The 23,675-nt window shown below is 39.3% G+C and overlaps 1 protein-coding gene across 1 annotated transcript; it reads left to right on the top strand.

Moving 5' to 3' along the window:
- The first annotated feature begins 10,264 nt into the window (after positions 1-10,264).
- LOC128258309 (mannose-binding protein-like) lies at positions 10,265-11,231 on the top strand. The gene has a single exon (XM_052989867.1). The coding sequence runs from the start codon at positions 10,312-10,314 to the stop codon at positions 11,161-11,163; it is 852 nt and encodes a 283-aa protein (XP_052845827.1). The 5' UTR covers positions 10,265-10,311; the 3' UTR covers positions 11,164-11,231.
- The last annotated feature ends 12,444 nt before the right edge of the window (positions 11,232-23,675 follow it).

Here is a 23,675-nt window from a genome sequence, read left to right as displayed (position 1 = left end):
ATTGTGCCGCCGGAAAGCAGGGCGAACAAAAGTCTCAGATAAATCATCCCAAACAAAATATACGTATGCCGTGGACCATAAATTTGAGCATTTTTATTGCAATTTGCTTGTTTGTACCAAAAACAAGTGCAAACAATGCCAGCAATAACAACGCCAGCAAACAAATGCTGCCTTAAGCCGCAAACTACAGTGAAAGTGACGTAATGCGATGGCACCACCACCACCAACAAGACAAACAACAACAACAACTGGCTAAAAAATATGTAAAAAACCATTAAACAACGACAACAAAGTACAACAGAGAAAAGCAAGTGAGCAAGCGGGCAAGCGGGCAGAAAAAAATGTCAATGTCTTTTACAACGAATCCGAGGATGAAGCAGCAACTGACCAAAGGTTCAGGGGGTGGGATATGGGTGGTTTAAGGGTTGCAGGGCTGGGTACCATCGAAAAAGGGCATGCAACAGCAGGCATTGCGAAAAAGAAGTACTTTGTTTGCATATGTCTGATGGGCTTGGCACGTGTTTCGACCATCGAAAAAAGGCAGGTGACTTAAAAAGAAAACTTAGGTGAGAGTAACACATATCGTAGAAATTTGTGTCACTGAAATAAATAATCGAGTTGAAAACAGGGCTCTTAGGTGAGCGTAATACATATCGTAAGTATTTGTGATACTGGAGTATATAATCCAGTTAAAAAAGTTAAATAATATTAGCGTTACCAACCTGTTAAATTTAGTTACTTTTCTCAAAATTTAAGCTAAATTCGTAGTGTAAAATATGCTAAAAGTAACTTAAGGTTTTCAAAAAAAATCTAATCCTTCATTTTATATAATTAAATATATATATAAATATATATATATATATATATAATTCTATAATTAAATTAAAATTTTAATTTTTAATTAAAAAAGGAACTATTTGGTCTCTTTAAGTAAAATATCGAAACACAATCGAACTCATATCACGATGTCATCTTTATTGCAAAGCCATCGTGGTTTTCGCGCACCACAAGAAAAAATTCACATGCATCGGATGCCGGCTTACATTTTATTTAACTCTCCGCTTCTTCGTTTTGCTCGCTATTCGTATATTTTATGCGTCCAACATTTTTTATCGCCTGCATTTACAATTCAATGTCATGCCGGGCATTGTTGTTGCTCCTTCGGTATTGCCAAATTGAGGCAAAATGCAGAAGATTAAAGTGAAGAAGATGCTGTTGCTGCTGCAGCAGAAGATCAACAAGATCGTTTTGCTGCAGAACCGGTTAGTGCGACCACTCCTCTTTTATATCTAGTGCTCTCCTCACCATCGAACCCCGGACAAAGCAGCTCCAACGCAAAATGAAGTGTGTAAAGTGACCTTGAGACCCCAGCACCAACTCCAACTCCAGCTTTAAACCACAACTGCAATTGCTGGTCTTCTTGGGTGCTACTGCCGTTCAGGTATTATTTATGTATGCATGTGGTGTCCATCGAGTTTTATGAACTTGCCCGACCGATAATAATTGTTATTGAGCCCATTACATGATGCATTGGTGGGCAGGGGTGAGGTGATAGTGATATCATTAACAGTCTAGGCCAGATCCATCTAGATATCGCTGTAAACGGTGGGCGGGCCATTGTCTGGAGTTTCCGCTTCATTTTCAGTGATTGCCATGCCAAGCAACGTGATGCTGGTAGTATCTTCTTCTTTTAATTTATTAACTTATCTTAAATACAACTTTTAGATTCAATAAATTCCATTGGTACTATCAAAAAATGGTTGCTCATTGCAAAGTGTATGTTTGTGTGTAAGTTTAAAATTTTTTATAATTTTATATACGTTTTTCTTTAAGAATATTGATTATGTTATTTTTATTGTGAATATGTTATTGACACTAGCATCTTATATAAAAAACGACTTTTTTAGTATTTAAGCTTAAATCAGTTTTCACAAATAAATGAAGACCTCGCTACAACCTTCTTAAAAGTACTAAAACTAATGCTGCCATAAGACTGCAAAGTTTTAACAGTTTTGTGGATAATCAGCATTTAAATAACTCAGTGGCTAAGTTCAATGCTTATTGACGAGCATGAAGTGGATCTGAAGTTTAACGAGGGTAGCTAGAGACATTTTCTGAAAGCAATTCGGCTTTAAAACAATATTTTTTGTCAATAATATTTAAATTTCTTTATTAATATTTTTAAATAAAAATACAAATGGAATTTATTAGTTAATTTTGAGGCATTAAATGTTCATTAATATTTAGGTATATTACACTTTAGTATTGTAAATTAAATAGTCAACCCTCGGCAATGGAGAATCTAGGTTTTTGTGTTTATTTCCTTCATTAAGCACTTTGGTTTTTTTTTAATTTTTGTTGTTTTTCCATTAGTTGTTAAAGAGCTTTAGGCCGATTGATTCCGGAGATCAATGCTATGTATTTCTGGCCAGTACAGAACAGTACAGTATCGAGCGTTGTTCTTTTCTTTTGTTGATTTAGCACTTGAGATCTTTGTTTTTACGGCGGCCCACCCACACGAACGACATACCGAATATATAGTGGCAAAGCGTATCCATAGATAAAATGCAAATTCCCGTTAATTGAATGCCAAACAAAAGCGCAGTGGCAGCCGTAACATTGAGTAGGGGATCTTGTTGGCGGCTTGAAATGGGGTCGGTTGAAAAATCAATTAGCAGCATAAATGCTTTTTCGGTTTAAAGGCCGTACCTGGTTTAGTCTTTGTAATATTATTTCTCCATCTCTCTTTTCTACTTTGTTAAAAGAGAGCAAATCCCCGAACCACCTACCACCACCCACAACAAGTGAAAAGCGAGAGAGGAAAAGCAGTGGAAAAACCGCAGCTGCTGCTTTAAATTTATGCCAACGCGGCATTAGAAGCATGGCTTGCGGTTAAATGGGCAGTGGGTGGCACCCGAAGGGGGGTGGAAAATGGCGAGGGTGGGGGCTATGGGTTATTTCAGCCATATTGGCTAGGTATTGGTAACATGTATGTATGTTTGTGCGCCTGTGGGTGTAGCAAACTGCAAGAAATCAAGGCTTTAGTTGCGGCGGTCGCAACGAAAAATGGCGGAGCGCTTTATGAATATTTATAACACAATGGAGCATGAAAAAGACGGTTTGAAGGTGTGGGGAAAAGTTTGTTGAATAAAAGTGGGGGTGGAATGAATATATGCGGGGCAAGAAGTGATCCAGGTTCAAGCGTCTGTTATCGATATCAATGCCCGGTTGACAGGGACGGGGTTAATGGAAGGATCAAGTCCTCAAAAATCCAATAGAGAAAAGTATAGCTAAATTTATTACAAAATATTTGTTTTGGGGATATTTCAAAAAAATAAATAAACTGAAATAAACGAAAGCAGTCATATACTGGTGACCCAAAAACAATCGACTTTTATTGTATTTTTATTTTTTCATTAGTTGTTATTAATCCCTACACGCTCCTGTTTCTCCAGCTAAATTCGTTCGATTAAGCTAACCGACTTACAATGCAAATGGAAATGGAATTGGAAATGCAAGAGAAGAGACCCAACATCCAATTCCACTTCCTGTGCAGTCATCCTCACATTTAGATTGGCAATAAATTAATACTTGAACATGGGAAATTCCGCCATTGGAAGGGCGAATCGAATGACACACATTTGAAAAATATTTAATTTGGCAAATATGCCAATCGAACTGGGCATACGCATGCACTCGAAGCCCAAACTCACTTAAAATCCTTTGGCACTCCATTTCAACTGCATATTGCGCATACGCAGTGTGGGCGGTGAAATTAATTCAAAGCTTATTGAAAAGAAATTTACAGCAAAAGTTTAAATTAACAGTTGTGCAAAAAATTAGGCAAAAAAAAAAAAATGAATGGCAAAGCAAAACCAATTCAAATATTGATTGGGTGCGTGTTGAACGGGGGGTGTGGAGTGGAGGGAGGGGGGGTAAACAGGGGAATCCCCTCCGTCAGTGAGCACGTGCAGGCGCCATCTAGCGGTCGCTGCATGCAAATTGCCAAATCAGTGCGTGACTTGTAAAATTTCAACAAAGACTGCGAGCAAAAACTCAAATGCAAACTGTTAGTTATGACAAAGCAAACTTAACTAGCGGTTATTTAGGGTTTTTTTTTTTGGAAAAAATTTGAACTGGCACGCACGTGTAACGCCCTGCAATGAAGTTTGTAGCACAAAAAACGAAAAGGTGGACCAATCTTTACGCGCCGGTCAATTACCGAGTTTACAGAATACCCCGGCTAATGGTCAGCTCACTCATGACTCGCCTAATGGCCCTCGAGCAACTCTTTTCTTCGCTTTACTACCGTTTTTTTCCGCCAATTTGAACAGCAACTGTCAAAGTCAAAGACTAACAAGAGACCATACAGTGTGTCCATTCATGACAGACCCTCCTACCCATATTTTACATCGCTTGACTGCCCCTGGGAAACGTTTGCCATTTGTGTATCTCCATCTCGATGCCTTTTAAATGATATCTTTCTTTTGGCATTCGGTAAACATCTTTGGCTGCAAGTCAAACTTGTACATCTTGTATATCTTCAATTTATATTTAAGTGCAGAAAGTGGGGCAAACTAACATTTCCACCGATTCCCTTCGGTGCGGGTGTCAAAAGTTTTCTGGTCAGCTCGTGCAGTTTATTGGTTTGTTTGCCTGGTCTGGTCAGAATACTAGAATCGGGGCAACTTAATCGACTCGGACACTTTACAACATGTTTATCATAAGTATTTGGCAAAAAGAAATATTTTTATCAATTGCTGGAAAAGCAAACGAAAGGGGAAGTAGAGAAAGAAAAGCAATAATTTTAAGTAGAAGAATATAAGATCAGAAAAAGGGGGACAGTGAACTGAATGAATGCTTAAGGAGGTTAAGTGTTTTTCTTTTCGACAACAGACTCTTATTAGTTTAATTGAAAATTGTTGACGGCTTTAAAAAAAGTAAACTTAAATTACCAAAGGAATAACTGTAATTTTTTATAAATAATAAGAAATTTTATTTTTATAGTTTATACTCATACATTATATTATACGTTTATACAATTTTAATAAAGCGTTTCTTTTAAATCCAAAGTTGTAAAGAGCTCTAAGTTAACGTCTCTTATCTTGCTCCAGTTGCCACAAACTTTCCGGATGTTTCATCTCATTTCATCTTTGCCCCAGCTGCACATCCTAGCATTTAAAATTTATGTCAAATTAGCGAGCGCCTCAATGACAAATGCGCGGGCTATAGAAAAGGCCGCGAAGAATGCAATTTTTACAAGCCCGACCAGAGTGGAGCAAACCAACTTCCTTCCTGGAAACCACTTCAGTGTCACCCCTGCACCACCCAATGAATGCTGCACCCGCAAACCGACCAACCACCCACCACCCACCGCCTTGCCGCAAGGCAACGGAAATTAGTTCAACGGCACTCACAACGGCGGCAGTTAAACGTCGCCTAAGACTGGAGTGCAAGTAGAACCAGACTGGGGTCCCTTAGGGATGGCAAACGATATAAGATGTTTAAAATGTTGATATATTATTATTATTGGTTTTAAAAGCTATTTCTTATCGTCATAAGCCTAGATCGTCCGTCCAATTGTATATGATCAGAAAGTAAATTTAAAATACATGTTTTAGGGATAGAACCAAAATAAATAAAATGAACTAAACCAAACAAAAAGGGTAATTTTTTGGTGACCCAAATATAATCGAATATTGTTATAGTTTATTATTTTATCAGTAGATTAATAAATCCCCTTTTAATTATTTTTATTTACAGTACACGCTCGTATAAAATCCTTTAAAGAAAATACCCAAACTCCATTTAGATTGGTAATAAATTAATACTTGAACATGGGAAATTCCGCCAAATTATTTTCCTAAAAGATATACCTACTCAAGTATTTAAATTTTAAATGAACGAGTTTCTATTATTTTAATTAATTATTATCATTATGTTATCGATTATTATCATTTTTGTGATCACCTTTGAACTGTATTATGTCAATGTACATTGTTATATCATATCGAGGTTTTTCTAGTATTCACATCACCATAGGAACTAGTATTGTCCATACCCTCCTCTAAACTGCAGACACTTGTTTTTTATAGCTGCAAGGGGGTGGCTTGGGAGGCCAGCGGACATTTGAAGATGATGTAGTGCGGACATAAACATAAATAATGGCAATGCGCAGTTATTACTTTTCTTGGTCTTGGTCCTGGTTCTTCTCTCGTCCTTGGGCTGTGCTTACATAAAAATTAAATGTAAGTAGAGGGGGAAGGGAGGAGGCCCCTTCTCTGGTTTGATGCTGCTCATTGGTCTTGCCTTTCTTAATTGCATTCTGACTGCCGCATCAAATGGCAACCGCTGTCCTAATGGGTTAATTGGGCTCAAGGCAAGGATCCTCCGGCGGGCCCCTTGCCAGGACCGGGTGATTTATCTGTGCTGGCAAATTGACAAACGATTCGCGCTTAATGGAAAAGTTACTCATACGCCATGGATTACAGCGCGGCGCATTATTAATATTCATTTCAGTGCGCATAATTTGCACATACATCAGCGGAGCGTCCAAGGATATGGGAGCAATAAAAGAAAGAAATTGCCATGATTTGGCAAAAGTTGCCTACGATCTTTGCAGACACAGAGAGTGAGAGCGAGCGGAGAATGCAGATTGCATGTCCTGGCAACAGGATGCATACGCCCCAGTCATGCATTAACAACAACCTCATCCCATTCCCAGCAAACAATCCGAGCGAAGAGCCCCAGCCAAAAACATAAACAATAAACAGAGCTGAAAGGACGAGTAGGACGCACAGGAGCAGGGGTAACGCACTCCGCTAATGCACCAAAAACTGCATCCACTACTCTTAGCCTCGCCCCCTCCTCCTCCTGCCCCCAGTTACCCTTCCCCAGTTACTTAACAATATTTCTCATTGTTGTTGAGACGTTGCAGGTGTTTGCTGAAGCATATCAAAAGTATATATACGGCTAAAGCTGCGACTACGACGACGACTTAAGCCAGGGCCAAAAGCAGTTGGTAGAGCCAAGGCAACTGGCGGTCTGGGGAATATGACGATGGCAAAGTCAGGAACTAGTTCTGACAGTCCTGTTAATTATTAAGGTACTATATAGAAACCCTTTACAGTGAGATCAAAACAAATAATGTTGGTATCAAGGTAGGGTATAATAAACACATTAAAATAAAAATTAAAAAGCTTTTTTATTTGGACCTAAGAAAGTTTAACTTTAAGTGGCACTACAAATGAATACAAATAATTTAATGGAGGTGTTTAAAATTGTTATTGAGATGGAGATGTTTAAAGTATTTAGCTTAATTTATAATAGTGTATTAACTAAATGTTGTTTTTGCTGATATATATTCTCTCGACTATACAACCTTGGACTTCAACAAAAATATCTTAACTAAATAAGTAAGAACATCAGATTCCTGTTTCTAAAATGATTTTCATAAGCTTATATATTATTAATGTAATTTTTTTGCATTTTAGCATCTCAATCTAAATGAAACGTTAGATAGATAAATTGTGTAACATTTTGTAAAGTAGTTTGCAGTTCAGCAGCTCAATCAAGAAACGCAAAGATTTTGTAAACAGAAGAAAGCTGTTAGTTTAAATGAAATAACCTTTAAAGCTATAGATAGTTGACTATTTGAGTGATCTAGTTCCATTTGCGAACTGGATATAGCCCGAAAGTAGGCAACGCTTGTGGCATTTGCCACATGCGGCAGAAGAAAGGCCGTCTGCTGCACTCGCCTTGGTTTCTCCGCCTTTATCCTCATCTCCACTTGGCTGCCTTACCTTAATTATGAGTTACTTTTGTGCAGGCATTTTCTTAGTTGCTCCTAGCAGCCACCACCCACCATACACCACTCACCGCCCATTTTGGTTGTCCCCGTGTGCGTTGTTTACTTTTTTGTGCAGTTTAAATCAACTGAGGTGGGTCCAAAAGCATCAAAAGGAGCTGGGGCAGGGGCAGGAGCAGCGAGGCAATTGCTTGGGCCTGGGCTTGTGTTTGCCTTTGGGCCACAATGCCGCTGGTGGGGAGTTGGGGGGAAAACTTCTACAACAAAGCATACGAAAGTCGCTGGCGGCATTTGCCGCATTTGCTGCAACAGAAGCAGCAGGTGCAGCGTGTGTAGGTGGGTGAAAGGAGTGGGTGGTTAGTAGACCCCAGTCTGCGGTCGGCTCACTTGGAGGGGAGGGGAGTGGAGCGGTGCCAGCTGCTTATGCTGTGTAATTCCGCGTAAAATGCACAAAGGGACAACCCGTTAAGCGCCCCCCAGCCGACTGCCTTGAACCGCAGCTTTTCCACCTGCATGACACCTGCCATTGTTCACGAAAAGTAGACAATGGAGGCAGCCGCTAGGCGGTACGGAGCTGAATCCCAAGAAAGCACAATGATTAGACCCACCGAAATCCATAAAACATTCTATTTATCCGGTGCAGCCTGGCCTCAAAGTGATTCATTTTAGCACCCAAAAATAAAGCAAAAGTGTTCACATATCTGAAGCAAACAAAAGTGAAATAAGAAAACTCTATTAAAATGCGCTATTAGAAAAAAAAACATGGCCTTTTGGCCTTTTAAAAAACATTTTTTTAACTTAAATGTTAGGAGAAGAAAACACTTTTTAAATCGAACAAAATCGAACCATTTTCTACTTCAAGCTGCAACAATTAAATGTAAAGTCCAGAAGTCTTATGACGATGACGATATAAATTAATTTAAATTTACCTTAACAAAGACGCAAGCTACAAATTATAAATGTTCTGTGCTGTGAATATATTTTCCCCCGCAAACTGGCAACAATTTCCCATGCAAATAACTTACTTTTAGTTAATTTCCAATTTCCTTTGGAAGTGTTCTAAATTCGATTTAGTTTTATGTGCTAGCAAAGTTGCGGGAAGGCCATTTGGAGGGGCAACTTCGTCGTCGGCTGACCGGAAATGCAACAGGAAATCAGTGTGCAATGCCAGTAAATGGTGAGGCCACGCCCCCTGGCCGTCAAACGCCCACTGCCCACTGCCCACCACCCACATCCTCCACATGCGGAACGTTTTTACGTTGCACATTTTGCGTTGAATAAACTTTGCTAGCAGTTGCGGAAAAGCGAAGGAAAAGCGGGGCGAAAAGGGAAACGAAACAAAGTCAAAATAAGTCAAGTTGGAAATATTTCCCATGCCTCAGCCTTCTTTTCCCATTTTCCTCCGTGAAAAGCGGGGCACAGGACCAACTCCGGGGGCCATTTTGTTATTACAGTTGCTGCAATTTCAGCGTCGACGTTTTGCTGCTTTAGCAACAATTACAACAGTCGGCCCAGAAGAAGAAAGCCACCACCAGTGGAACGTGGCCGAGAGAAGGACATCGGAAAAATGCCAGGCAAGAAAAATAGAAGCTCCCTGTTGCACACTATTGCGCGGGCTGTCAGGGAGGAAAATCGGTTAAAGCTGGCGAAAAAGTTGGCTAGCTGGGGCGGCGACTTGCCGCCACTCAAGTGAAGCAACAGTCCGCAATCACAACATGCCAGTACACCCACGCACACCGATACCGGGCACATATGAACCCAGATACACTGAGAGAACCGGAATTTAAATAAACTAAAGGTGTTTCCATAACAACAGTTTTTTCTTATCAGTTAAAATATCTCTTTTATATGTAAGAATGTGTGCAGAAAACAAAAAATAAATAAGTTCAAAGGAAAAATAATTATGAGTTTCTTTTATGGAGAGTATTTTTGTTATACCATCATACCAAAAGCCATGCCTAAAAGAATGTTTGTACTTGCCCATAAATGGTTTTTGTGGAGAATTACCGACTTTGTAATAATAATTGTGTGCGGAAAAGTAGGGAATGGTATTCCCTATAACTCAGAAAGAAATACAACCAATTAAATACATTATTTTAAAGGGATACAAAAAAAATAAAGCGAACGTTGATATATTTTTTGGTGTAAAGCATAAGAAAAAGAATACCTAAGATGATATTGTAAATGATATTTTATATAAATAATTCCGAATTTATCCTGTTTAACAACAACAACTTTTGCTAATGCAGCATATTCCAGGCTTAAAGAAATAATTATTGTATTTATTTTCGGGCAAAGTAATGGTTTGACCTTAAAAACATACAAAATTGATAAGAGAGTAACGAATACTTAATATTGAATTATAATCTGTTTGCATATTTTTGTCGACCTTTTAGGGGAAAGACGTCTTATCAGTAGCATGGCAGGCTTGTTTACTTGTTTAGAAATGTTAAATTTAAATTTCAGTACGTTTGGAAACATCGTTTAGAGTGGTACTTTTAAAAATGTTGATGCTGAAAATCTACTTTTTAAGCGTATCTATGGTTCTGACTATCCATCGGGTAGACTGCCAAGATAGTACTCAGCATGTGTATGCGGACAGCGACTCTCAGTGCGAGCAACTATGCCTCTCGAAACTGGAGAGGATTGAAGGCGAGCAGAGGAACATTCTCGACTGGTTGGAAAACTTGCAGGCAGACAGGCAGATACAACTGGATGCCCAACTATTACAGATGGAGCTGAAAAAGCGTGTGAAATCGCAACAGGAAGAAGACTTCGGCCCGAGACTACAGAGCCAAATGGAACTTCTGCAGACAGCCATGCAGAGTCTTCAGGCCAAAATGGAAGATCAGGCAGCCGCACAAAACAAGCTTGAAGGGGCAGTAAAGGCAGTAGAGACCAGTCTGCAGGTACTTCAGGAAAAAATTCGGTTCCAAAACCCAGACTTCTCTACGAAACCAGCTTCTCGTGTAACAATTATCCCGCCGGGGTTCGAGCGAATTGGCAAAGGATACTACTATATTGAACATAATATTATAGTCGGTTGGGAGTTAGCAAGAAGCACATGCAACAGTTTCGGTGGGATACTTGCTACAATTCGAGATGAAGAAGAACTTAATTTCATCCAAGCGAAACTCCGGAGAGATACGCATTACTGGATTGGCATTAACGATCGTGAGATAGAGGGCAAATTCGTGTCTCTGGCCTCGGGAGAGCCACACACATTTTTGAAGTGGGCGGCTCATCAGCCCAACAATCTTGACAATCAGGACTGCGTCACTCTTCACAACGGAGAAATGAATGACTTTTCCTGTCCCACTGAATATTATTTTATTTGTCAAGTTGATAACATCTAAGATAATATAAATAAATAATGACAATTGTCAAAACCCCATAGATAAATTTAAATCCAAATGTATTGAAATATCTTGTGCTATAAAATAAAAAAGTTTGTTCTTGTTATCACATACAATTTGTTCTCAGTGTGCACTCAGAAAACAATGCAATGTATTGCTTTAAGAAGCGTTTTAGGTCTCAAATGGAAGGATCGAGTTTATGGCAATTATTCCTTAAATTGAGGAAATTTTTCCTAAAATCAAGCAATTTGGTTTTCTGAGTGTACGGCATACTCAGATACAAAGCACACGCATGCATATACCCACACTAACATTTGTCTGCCGGCAATGACGTCAGTAAATTGAAAATGGCGACCAAATGCACAGCGAAAGCAGGCGGTAAAGTTGGCGATTACCGCCCCTTAGTGCCCCCTGCCCCCGCCTCTCCCCTGTGTCACTCACTTTTCGGACCGGGAATATCAACAAGGCAACCTTCAGACGCTTAACAGTTTTCCAATTCCCGCTACAGGACGCATCTCATTGCTGGCCAAGAGCGATGTGATGCCCAGCAGATGCAGATGCAAATGCAGATACAATGCCATGCGATGCACACTGAACGGAGCGAAAAAGCGGCCCACAGGAGCCCAAGGTTGCTAAGGATGAGTGTCCACCTCGCTTGGCCACCAGTGGGGTTAAGCGTAACCAGCCAGCGATGCCCTGTCTAAGGAATCGCCTTTGGCCGTAGCCTATCAGTGACCATTCCAATATCTGGTGTCATTTACCTAGCATAATTATGTATTCATTATCACATCCAGCTGAAGTTTCATATACGTAATGGTTAATTTTGAGAAGAAACTCAGTCAACAGACAAAGTCTTTTCTTAAATTAAGTTATAATTTGTTTGATTTTTCCTGCCTATTTGTTACGAAATATGTAACCATTATAAGATGAAGCTTTAGTTACTAACACTTAATTGTTACTTTCAATAACAAACTGAAAAAAAACACATTTTTTGTAAATTTTTTTAGTAACATATAAATAAACCCACACTTTTAAAATCACATTTTTTTAGGCCCATCGATTACAAAAAAGACATTGATAATATTATCTAATCCACAATTGTAAATATTGTTGTTTTAAACATTTTTGAACGAGACTTCTTTTGGAAACATATGTGTTTTATGTTAATTTCACATAATAATTAATAATAATAATAATAATAATAATAGATCCATAACATAGTATTAGGGTTGTTGCTGAGGCTTTGGAATAGAAAGTTGCAAAGGTGCATCTCCAATGTTTTGCCATCTTGCCCAATGTTTGCTCTGCGTGTCCCATGGCTGTTGCATTGGGTTCGGTGCTGTAGCTATGGCTCTACTTCAGTTTCGGTTGCTGGTCAATTGTAAGCGACGACTGCGGCAATTGACATTGATCAGTGCTGACCTTAACGGGGGAGGGGGGAGAGGGGAGGACATCAGACGTCAGACATCCGCCCAGACAACCCACCGCCCCCAGCCGATTGCTGGTCACTTAATGCGCTCAAGGCGAGACACAGCGGGAGTGACGGCATTCGCCTCATCATTATGCAGATGGAAACACGGAGTTGTGCTCGAGGCATGCAAATGGAATGTGAAAAGTGCGCCTACGACAAAAGAGCAGGGTGGGATTTGCGGGCTGTGCACCTGATAATGAGTAGTTTTACCCCTTTTCCACATGGCCTGGAGTAATTGCGGAAAACGAATTAAAGGCAATTTGCGGTGGGGCAGGAGCGGGAAGCCCAGAGAAGATGGCGAGCAGCAACAAAACAAAGTGAAGGCAAACAACGTAAGCTGTTGCTGCATAGGCGGAGCCGGGTCCTGAGTCCTGATGAGGCAATGCTGCCGGAAGCTGGCAAGCAGCAACATCACCGTGCAAAAGCAGCAACATCGCCCGGAAACAGGATGAGATCCAAGGAGCAGCAACGACAGCAATGGTAACATGTAAATGGGCATGGCACACACTTCCCCCCCTGTGTGTGTGTGTGTATGTGTGCGTGTGTGTGCTGAAATTGCATTTAAAAAGCTAAAAGAAAAGCGGATGCAACAATTTGCCATTGTGCAACTGTCAGGGGGCGCCAGCCACTCCACCCCCCTGATTTTCCACCTGCCCCACCTTTCTCCGCCCTCCTTTCACCGCCTGTCTGAGCGTCTGTCTTCATGACTTTCCCCAGGCAATTTAAGCGAATTTCGAAGTCACTCGAGGAGCGGAGTGCAGTTTCTGGATGGTCGGGGGAGTGGCCAAATATAATGATGGTAGCCTGATGCGATAAGTATTTATGCTGTGGTGCAGCTGTGGCTGGAGGAGATTTCCACCGAAAGGGGAAGGAAGCCCAAATTGTGACAAGAAATTGTTGGTTTTGCAAGGGAAACGGAAATCGGTTCTTGAAATATTTTATGAGATTCATATTTAGTTCAACGCAGGGTTGTCTTCTCTTAATAAATTGAAATCGAAATGGTTTTGTAATGGCTTACAAAAAATTATATATATTTTTTATTGACACATTATACCACTTGAACTTAATGTAGTATATAGAAAACAAATAAGATATGGGTAATTTTGGGGGCTTGTGCATTGTATTTATGACCACTGCATTGTTTAAATAGAACAAATAAACTTCGAGTTGTGAAACAACTATCTCATTTCAACTGGCTAACTATTATCTTTCTGTATTTTATACCTTTTTAAATTTTTTAGAATTACTTAAAAATAGTTGAGAAAAAAAGCTCTACAGTGTTTAAACTGTTAATTAGTGTTAGGCACTAAATAAAACAAAATTTTAATATATTTATAATTTTATTAATCCGAAATTATTTGAAATAATTTGGAATGCAAATGGTTTTGTATCCCCACCCGTCGACATATTATAATCCATTTTCCCACCGAGCTGTGTGCGAAAAAAAAACGTAGTTCAACACTAATTTGATTTTAATTTGTTTACTTTGTCGTATTGTTATGTCCATTTTGTTTGTTTTTTCGAGTTTAATTAAAACTGCATTTGTACAATCACACAGGGCCGGGAAGAATGACAGAGTTAAATGAAGGTAAAAGGGTAGATACATGGGAAAATACTTAATTATAGGAGTTGCAGGCACGCTTTATAAATTACAGTAAAATAAGTCAATTACAAAAATGTTCGATGCCCCTGAAAACCTCCTCCCTATAAGCAACCGTAATGGAAAACATGCGCTTTCCGTTTCCGCATTTCCAGTTGATTTTTGCCAAACAACAAACAAACAATACGTACTTTTTTTTTGCAAACTTTTTATTTCCGCTCCGATTGAGCATTAAATGTATATAAATTTTGGCTAGAATAAAGCCGGTCCGAAGGGCAGCAACAAAACCTATTAATGTCTAACACGTGCACACAGATAACACACACACACACACACACACACACAGGCAATCGAAAACACAGACACTTACAATAGCAAGTCGAATGCAAATAAACAGTAAATTTGCATAATCAATTTGTTTATTGATTCGTATAGTCGAACTATTTTAATTACGTTTAAGTTCAGACCGTATTTCGATATGGTGCGAGAGGGACACAGGAGTTGTGTGCGAGGGAGAGGTTGCTATAAGCAAACCAAAATTTGGCAAATATAAAAAAGCCAATCATCAGTAAACAACAAAATCATTTCTCTCACTGATAGTTGGCATTTGCATTTGGCAAATATTTAAAAATGTTTTCTGGCTTTAGATTAATCAAAAATTATCTACAGCAACAAAAAATGTAGGGCGTTACTTTACCAAACGTTTTAAATACATTATGCGTAAAGAAAATATGCTGCATACGCAATTTAAAATCATTTCATTATGATAAAATATTAAATAGGGATGACGATTACATTTTTTTGAGCTTTTACCATTTCATTTAAATTTAGAATATTATAAAAAGTTTTTAGCTGGGGTATTACAACAACAATTAGCCATATCCGGTAAAAGTCCCTCGATATCTGTTTCCGCCTATAAAAAACTTAACATACTTTCAGTATTTCGCATAAATTGCCTTTTAATGGACAACAGACCAAATGGGAATCGAGTGGGTTGAGTGTTCGGGGGCAGCAGGTTCTTTATGGCTGGATAAACGCTTAAAATGCTAAAAGCCAATTATTTAACAGGTTTTTTGCGAGTACGCAAGGTTGGAAAGCAGTAACCGAAACGAATGCCAATGAAGCGAAAGAATTACACAAATATGATTGTTGACTTCCTATTTTGGATTGCAAAAATTGCGGAAAATATAGTCCTTAATTAAAATGCTTATTCTAGAGAATTTGTATTCCCTAAAATCTACCTTTCTGCACGTTAATATAGAACAGAAATTTCTATAATTGCCTAAATAGACATCAGTAAGGCTGAGTCCAAACTTAAGAATTCTATAAATTTTTATTTAAAATTTTTTAATTTTAACTAAAATATGATAAATGAGTATTATATAAAGGAAATTGAAATGATTTGGAAGATGAAGATTTTATAAAATCGTAATATTATTGGAAGAACAATACCTACAAATAGTAGCTATTTTTGACTAGGGAACTATTAAAACATGAAACGAATCAGTATACTGTTATTTAAAGATGTAGGTAAATAAAAACTAGCCTGACTTCGAGTATGATTTTCCCTTGGTGCACTTTTCCGACTGCCATCGTTAAAAGCAAACTCCATCAGCATCATCGTCATCGTCATCGTCAAGTCACAGCCCCAATGACAACCAGACACTTGTCTGGTGAAGCACCACTGGCCATGATACTCGGACTCGGGCCAGAAACCAGAAACTAGTGACCAGGACCAGAACTAATGTCCTCCAGCCTAAGCACTCACCTCGTGTCAGGGACACGCTCTCTGCTCTCGATGGTGGCCAGTTGACCAGTGGTTCAGTTGCCCAGTTGGCCAGTGGAGGATTTCCAGAGGACAGTTCCGAGTTGGCAGTCAATCAAGGGAGGCGTTAAAATTTGTTTTCCCTTCCGTTTTTTTTTTTTTTTTTGTGTGTGCCCCCCTTTGGGAAGAGCTTCGAAAACGACGCAGCGCAAAATTTGTTAAGTGGCTACAAGTGGGCACAGGACATGGGACACTGATGGGGGCATGTGATTCGGATCCGGATTCGGATTCGGATCCCCGGATCCGGGGACAGAGTGTCAACCGCAGAGCAAAGTGCACTGGCAAGTGTTCCCAAACATGAAAAGTTTTCCGCTGCAGCTGCGGTTCGCTCTTCCTGCCGCTGATTAAATGAAATGAAAAGTTTGCGCCACCACAGGGTAATTGGAATTAGCCAGCAGCGCCTGGGGCACTGTTCTATAAGCAAATGCTAGTTTAACCAATGCTTAAAGTGCTGGCAACTCAAAAAGCAATCACAAATTGTATGGCCCGGCCAAGACAAAAACTCAGTAAAACAAATGCTAATTAAATCTGTGCGAATAACGCCAGATAAGTCTCACTATGTCTGTGTTTCTCGCCAAGGAAACCATCAACTTTCTAGAGTGCAATAGAGTGCATCATGGTGCCACTTGAAAAACTTTGATTAAAATCCTTTTGAAGTGCAAACAAATAGCGCGGGACAAAGTGTCTGCAGGAGGGTTTGAGGATGGCTGGGCGGGAAGGATCCCAAACGAGAGTCATCGTGTGTCCCCGCACTTTTTAAAGTCTAAGCCAGGAGCACACGAACTCCAAGATTTGCATTTTGTTTTCCATTGTCTTGCTACCCATCTTTAAGGTCGGTGATTTCGGGTAGAAATTAATCTTAACATCTTATTATCTTATCTTAAAGATTTCAAAACTTTATTAAGGTAAGGGACTTTATTGAGAAAATTCATAAGTTTTCAAAATTTGGCCGATAGCAATGATAGCAATAATTTTATATTAAGTATAACAAAACTTTTATTGAGAAAATTCATACGTGTATGGTAGTCTTACTCCAAATCCATTAAATTTTATATATTTTTAAAATATATAGGGTCGTATCTCGCTGAAACCGTATTATAATTCACAATCTATAAGCATTCAAGCTAATCTATTAACATCCCAGTTCTCTGGGTACTCAATTGGTCGAGTTCTTTCCTTCCTGCATTCATCTATTGCTGTTGTTGCTGTTGTTGTTGTTGCAGTTGCCTGAATCCTTTTTTTATTTCCTTGCTTTGCGCTAAGCTTTACTAAATCCTTCTGTCGCGACGAAAGCCCAGCAACAACAACAGGAACCACTGGCCACAGCAACAGCAGAAAAATGGAAGGAGCAGCAACAACAAAAGCAACAACATCAGAAATAGCAACAAAACCAGCGACAACATCAGCAACAACACCAGCAACACCAGCAACATCAGCAACTACAGCAATACCAGCAACTACTGCAACTCCAACTACAACTACAACAGAGTTTAGAAGTGCAAAGGGGGCGTCAAAGCAAGGGGCGGGGCTTCTGGGGACTTTTTGAGAAGAAGAAGAGCAACCATGACGACGCCGGCGACAATGCAATAACTCATGTGCAGTAGTTGTTGCTGCCGTTGCCGTTGCTGTTGCTGTTGGTGTTGGTGTTGGTGTTGCTGTTGCTGCTGAATGTTGGTCATGATGACACTTTGGTTGTTGCTCTCAGCTCAAAATCCCTGCCCCCCGACCCCTGCCCCTGCCCCTCCCCCACCCTGTTGTTGCTCGGCGCTTTGTGCTTTGGCAAAAGTTTTGTTTGATAGTCCCACAATTGCAAAAGTTGGCCACGCTCTTTGAGCTGTGAGCTCGGGATCTGGCTTAAATGCATTTTAAGTTACATCAACTTTAATAAAATGCCACATGTGAAGCTTGTTTACTGCTGTTGCTGCCGCTGCCGCTGCCGCTCTGCGGTGTTATTGTAGTTAAGTGCACTTGAGAGCGTTTTAAAGTTGGAGGCCAAGCGATAAGGACACGCAGCTTGCACTCGATGTGAAGTCATCTCTGGCCGCCACTGCCGCTCTTTCCTTGCTGATTTTCCCCGCACAGCCTTTTGTACACCGTGACGTATGCGCAACGTTGGCTTACGCCGCCGGTTTATCATACGCACCGTTGCCGAGACGGAGAGACTGTGTTTTTGTGTGGTGGCTGTGCCAGTGGCAGTGGCAGTGGCAGTGGAAGTGGCGATGCCGAAAGAGTTTCCAAGTCATCATCTAGCAACGCCGCAACTTGAAGGTCGTCTAAGTTAGTTCCTGGAGTCTGTCAAAAAGCATTCTAAAGATTTTTGGCTCTCAAGGGCTAAAGAATTTCTGTCTTTTATGCTGGCTAAAAAAACGATAAGAATCTGGGCGGAGCTACCATATAAGTTTTGTCTGAGGGAAAATAACTTCCCGCAAGTTCATATAGATAGTGAGTGTGGGGATTGCGGGACCAAGAAAACTTAATTAAGCAAATGTACATAAAAATATCATCTGATCCTTAAAGTATAGAATTGTGTTATTTTAGTTTTCCAATTAGAACAACTAACTTGAATAGGTAAGCTTAAGTATTTATAATTTAAAAAACAAAACAAAAATCATATTTTGTTAGATTACTCTGTTTAGTTGCAGAAAATATTACGAAATACAGATATGCACAAGGGATTTGTTTTTTTTCTGTATATATAATTGAAACTAAAAATTGGTATTAGTCAGTTTTGAAGAAAAATTTTACCACCATATGGTAAAATAAAAACTTAACAACCTTTCAGCTGCAACGGCAAGACTGACAAAGCGTTACCTAAGCTACGATCCTACTATTATTGTTAACAATAAGTAAATATTTAGGAAATAACGAATGAAAAAAATATGCCAAATCTGAATGCATATTTTGAAGGAGCTTCTCCCATTCATCACCATTTCTCTCCGAACAAAAATTTCTTTATTTGAAAAACCCTCTTCTGAACCATCCATCATATGTCATTGGACGACAAATGTGTGGTGTGCGGTTGAGGCCGACTGACTTTGTTCGCAAGTTGAAGGGGTTAAGAATGAAGTGCGCTCACCGCAGAGCCCCTTTGAATCCTGCCCCGCCCCTTTGACATTCAACTTTCCGAGTCATTTCAGTGCGTGGCACTTGAGAGAAGCCCAGAAATGGAGAAAAATGGTGAACGGGAGTGGAGGATGTGGGACGAAGGACCTCAGTCGAGTGTCTAAATGTCACGTTTAAATTTATGTTGCAGCAACAATAACAATGGGCGAGTCCTGCTGCCTCCGAAAAAAATATGCAACGTAAACAAAAACAGTTATGACAACAATAGGAACAACAAGCACCCAAGAACTATGACAACTCGACAACAGCAACAAATGGCAGCAGCAACAACAATTACTGACACAGCACAGAAGGCAAAATGTTGCCGTGTGTCACCAGGGCGTGCTGCAAGCGGGTGGAAAGGGGGGCTGCAGACCGAATGAGATGCGGGTGCAACTGTCACCAAAACAATGTTAACCAAAATGGCAAAAAAAATCCAACGGGGAGACAAAATATTTCCAGCAAAGCCCGAAAGCGAACAAAAAAAATGATTGGAATACATTAGAAATGTTCGCTATTGTTTTGGGGCGAGCGAACGAAATGTTAGACGAATGCAAATGGAAAAGTCTGCAATATAAAATGGCAAAGAAGTCATATTTGATGAGGTTCTCTGTAGCTAAAACTATCCCAGATAAGTGTTAGTTATGCATGATTATATTCTATTTTGTAGATCAAATTAAATGTAACAATCTTCAAGAGGTACTAAATTGCCAACAAATGTTTCTAGAAATTATTTTAAATTGTGTTAGTTACGTTTTCAAGCGCCATGCCATCTCATTTCCAAGAGAATTTTCCCCAAAAACACATTCAGCAATTTGGAGAAAGCAAAACTTCCACCAGAATTCATATCAAATTTCGTGTACAGCTGCCTTTTGGAAAACTCCCAGAGTATTTCTTAATTTTCAAACAATTTTCTGCACCATTGCTCGCTTGGATGTTTTGGTATCAAGTATAAATTGTCGGGCATTTCGAGGGGGGTGGGGACTGCCGACCCCATCAGCCATTAGCCTTATGTTTATATCATTAACAAAGTTATATGAAACACAACTACACTAATTATTTTGCCGTTTCTTTCCAGCTCCAGAGGACGAAAAGCATTTAAGTGTGCGAAAAATTCAAGGGGAGTGCGTTTTACATGCGAATGCTGCCTTAAACATGGCTTAAACAACTGGCGTGCTTGTTGTTGGCCTGATTGTGATTCTGGTTTTGGTTCGGGATTGGGATCGGGATCGGGTTCTGGCTCGTGTTTGGGGTCGTTCATTATTGTTTCTGCTGTTTTCCTGTGCTGTTTTCCTACGCTTTTCCAGCGCCCTCGTGGCTGAGCTTGCGATTCAGCAGCAGTGCATTGTTGCTGGCATAATATTTTGCACGCTCGTTGTGCCACACACAACTGCAACTAGAATGGCAGACCGCAATGTGAAAAAATGTTTTCATATTTATTTGCTTCTTTCCCAGTTTCCCCGACCCCTCGCACCACCCCCCCACCCATCCCCGCTTTTTCCGCACACCCGCACACCCTGACTTTTCCCCCACAGGAGTCGCATAACTCTACTCAAGTATGCAACTTTATCATTTTGATTTAAATGTTTTGCTGCCGCTCTTGTCTGCCGCATTGTGACATGCATGCGCCTGCTGTTCGAGTGAGCGGGACGGCCTGCGACGGAGCGAAAGAGAGGGGCTGCGTGGGGCGCGAAAGAGAGGGGGCGAAGTGTGTGAGTAGGCGACAAACAGTAAAAATTGCATTGTTGTTTAGGTTTGCCAGCTTATTCAGCGCGGCGTTTGCGTGATTTTATGAAAAGATTGTTTTTCCTATTCTGTTTTTGTTTTTTTTTTGCAGCCAGCTAGAATATTGCAAATAAAAAAAAGAATTATAAATGGCATAGAGTAGAGACGGCAAAGGAGGCACAAAACCAAAACTGAATTATATGGCAAAGCAATGTGAAGCCACTTGGTGAACTATGGCACGCATCAGAGAGCAGACCAAACTAAGAATTATAGATATTATTTTGTAGTCTTCGTTGATACTTTCAATGGGACAACAATCGAAGCTTAATTGCTGCAATCAAGTTGGACAAACAAAATTACTTTTATGAAGTCAAAAATAAATAAACTTTTTATGTATTTTGGTCAAAGGAAAAACAGTAATGCGTTTATTTTAAATTTTTTTGCTCAGTAGCAAAAATAGTTTAAATATAAAAACATTTACAAATAAAAACCTTAATATTAAAAATAAAAAAAAACGATATCAGATATAAAACTGAGTGGATGAGTGATGTGATTTCAATGTGGGTATTGTGTAATGTTCATAAAGTTGATGTGTTGATGTGGCTATTCAATATTTTCCGATACTTATAAGTTAATAAAAAAAACCCTTAAAATTAAAACTTGAAACTCTAAATAATTCCTTTGAAATAAACAAAATATTTTTATAGATTTTTTAGCGTTTTAAAACCTTTGCAACAAAAAGGGTAATATTGCGTTCTGGAATCCTATTATATGGTGTCCCTTACGTAATCAACTGTGACATTTCCCCGCACTAATTGGCTTGACTCTCGACCTTTTGACATGGCATAAATTAAGGGAATTTTGTGAATATTTCTCTGACAGAAACCCCTCCGTTTTGCACCCAACCCACACCATTTCGCCTCTGCAAGTGTGTGCGTCAGTGTGAAGTGCAAAAATTAATTTAATTAAGTAATTCACATGTCATGCCACATATAATTTATGGTTTGCCTATATTTTGAGTTAATTTTAACATTTTTTCGCCATTCATTTTATTGCATTTCCATTTCTGGCTGTCACACGCGCTTGTTTGTGCGAGTTTTTAAAATTGTTTTGATGCCTCGCTGATTCAGTGTACGAATGTGGAAAATTCTTGCCGTCAATAACAATTTTTTCCCTCTGGCTTGGTTTGTTTCTTCTATCTCTATTTTTTCCTCCACTGTTACTACATGTTTACAATATTAATTTGTGAAAACAAATGGAGGGAAAAAATTGTCCTTCATGCATTCAATGTAAATATTTTAGTAACACATAATACCGAGGAGATTTTAAATGAGATTGAACTAATAAAGTAAATTAGTTACAGCCTACGGTTAATTAAAGAAATTAAAAGGTGAATGCTGAATTGAAAAAACCGTTTTAAATGAGAAAAAAAGGAAAACACCGAATAAATTTAAGTTATTTGAATACAAAAATTTTCATTATGTATTTTTATAATTTAAAGAAAATATTCCCTACCTAAACAGAAATTAGAAATATTTTATTTTATTGGAAAATCCATTTTGTATTTTCATTTAATTTATAAGGATTTATTTTGTTGAACATATATAAGGTTAAACAATTAATTCATAACCTTTATAATCTTTTGACTAGACTAAGTCTTATTATTTGTGAATAAAAAATGTCTCTCTCACACGGAATTAGTTATTTAATATTTTTTTAAAATCCCCAATGACAGTTATTTGGTTGGTCCTTGCAAGAGTCCAGGTGCAGGACACATCCTGATCCTGTTGGGGCTCATAATGAAATACGAACAATGCGCACATGCCAGTGATTAGGTTGGCAATAACAAGTTTACTTGTTAGTTGGGTGCATCATGGTTGTCAGCAGTATTTGGGACCCCCCCTTAACCCATTCCACCCCGCCCTTTAACCCCCGACGAGCCCTGCGAGGACATAAATTTTCACTCATTTATCCGGAACTGGGCGTACTGCCAAAGTGAGCAACAAACAAACAAAATGAGTGGCCATTTAGTTTAGACCGGAGTTAGCAGTAGGTCCTTTTTAACCCCCTGCTGCCCGAATGACAGCATTGTTTACAGCCAGACAACTTTGTCAGCCAAACTGTCTGCTCTATCAGTCAGTGAGGAGTACTTTATGCAATTAACTAATTCGATGTGCCATGTTCTTAGAGTTTACCCCCCAAAAAAGCAAAGAAAACCGAACCGACAGGAAAAAACACACAATAGAATTTATGTTGTCAAGGGTCAGGACTTTCAATCCCCGGCGTTTCAACCAATGCAGCAAAGAGAGTGTTGAACGCCCAGTTGAGGGGCAAAACAAAGCGAAAGAGAGAATTGAATGCATTCGCAAGAAAGAGAGAGTTGAATGCATTGACAATGAAGAGAGAATTGAATGCATTGCCTAGGAAGAGAGTATTGAATGCATTGCCAAGGAAGAGAGCGGAATGCATTGGGAGTGGAATGCTCTTACTGGAAGGAAAGAGTACTTTTCCAGTACTTTACTTAAAGTGAATTCAATTATAAAAAATTGACAAGCCAACAACAACCCCCAACTCCTTTTAATTGAAAATGCAATTGCAGGAGCTGCGTTTCAACTTGAGCCACTTGCGAAATTCTTGCTGCATACTTGCAGGCTTAATTCAAAAAGCAACAAGTACAGTCGACTTCAGTAAGCGATTTACGCTTAAGTTTAAGTGTTTACAGTAAACAGTAAAACTCACTTAGTCCTGAAAGATGAACTAAGTGAGTATATGGGAAGTAAGGACCATTT

This window comes from Drosophila gunungcola (genome assembly GCF_025200985.1).
Source record: "Drosophila gunungcola strain Sukarami chromosome 3L unlocalized genomic scaffold, Dgunungcola_SK_2 000003F, whole genome shotgun sequence".
NCBI lineage: Eukaryota > Metazoa > Arthropoda > Insecta > Diptera > Drosophilidae > Drosophila > Drosophila gunungcola.
This window is presented reverse-complemented; position numbering and strand designations above follow the sequence as displayed.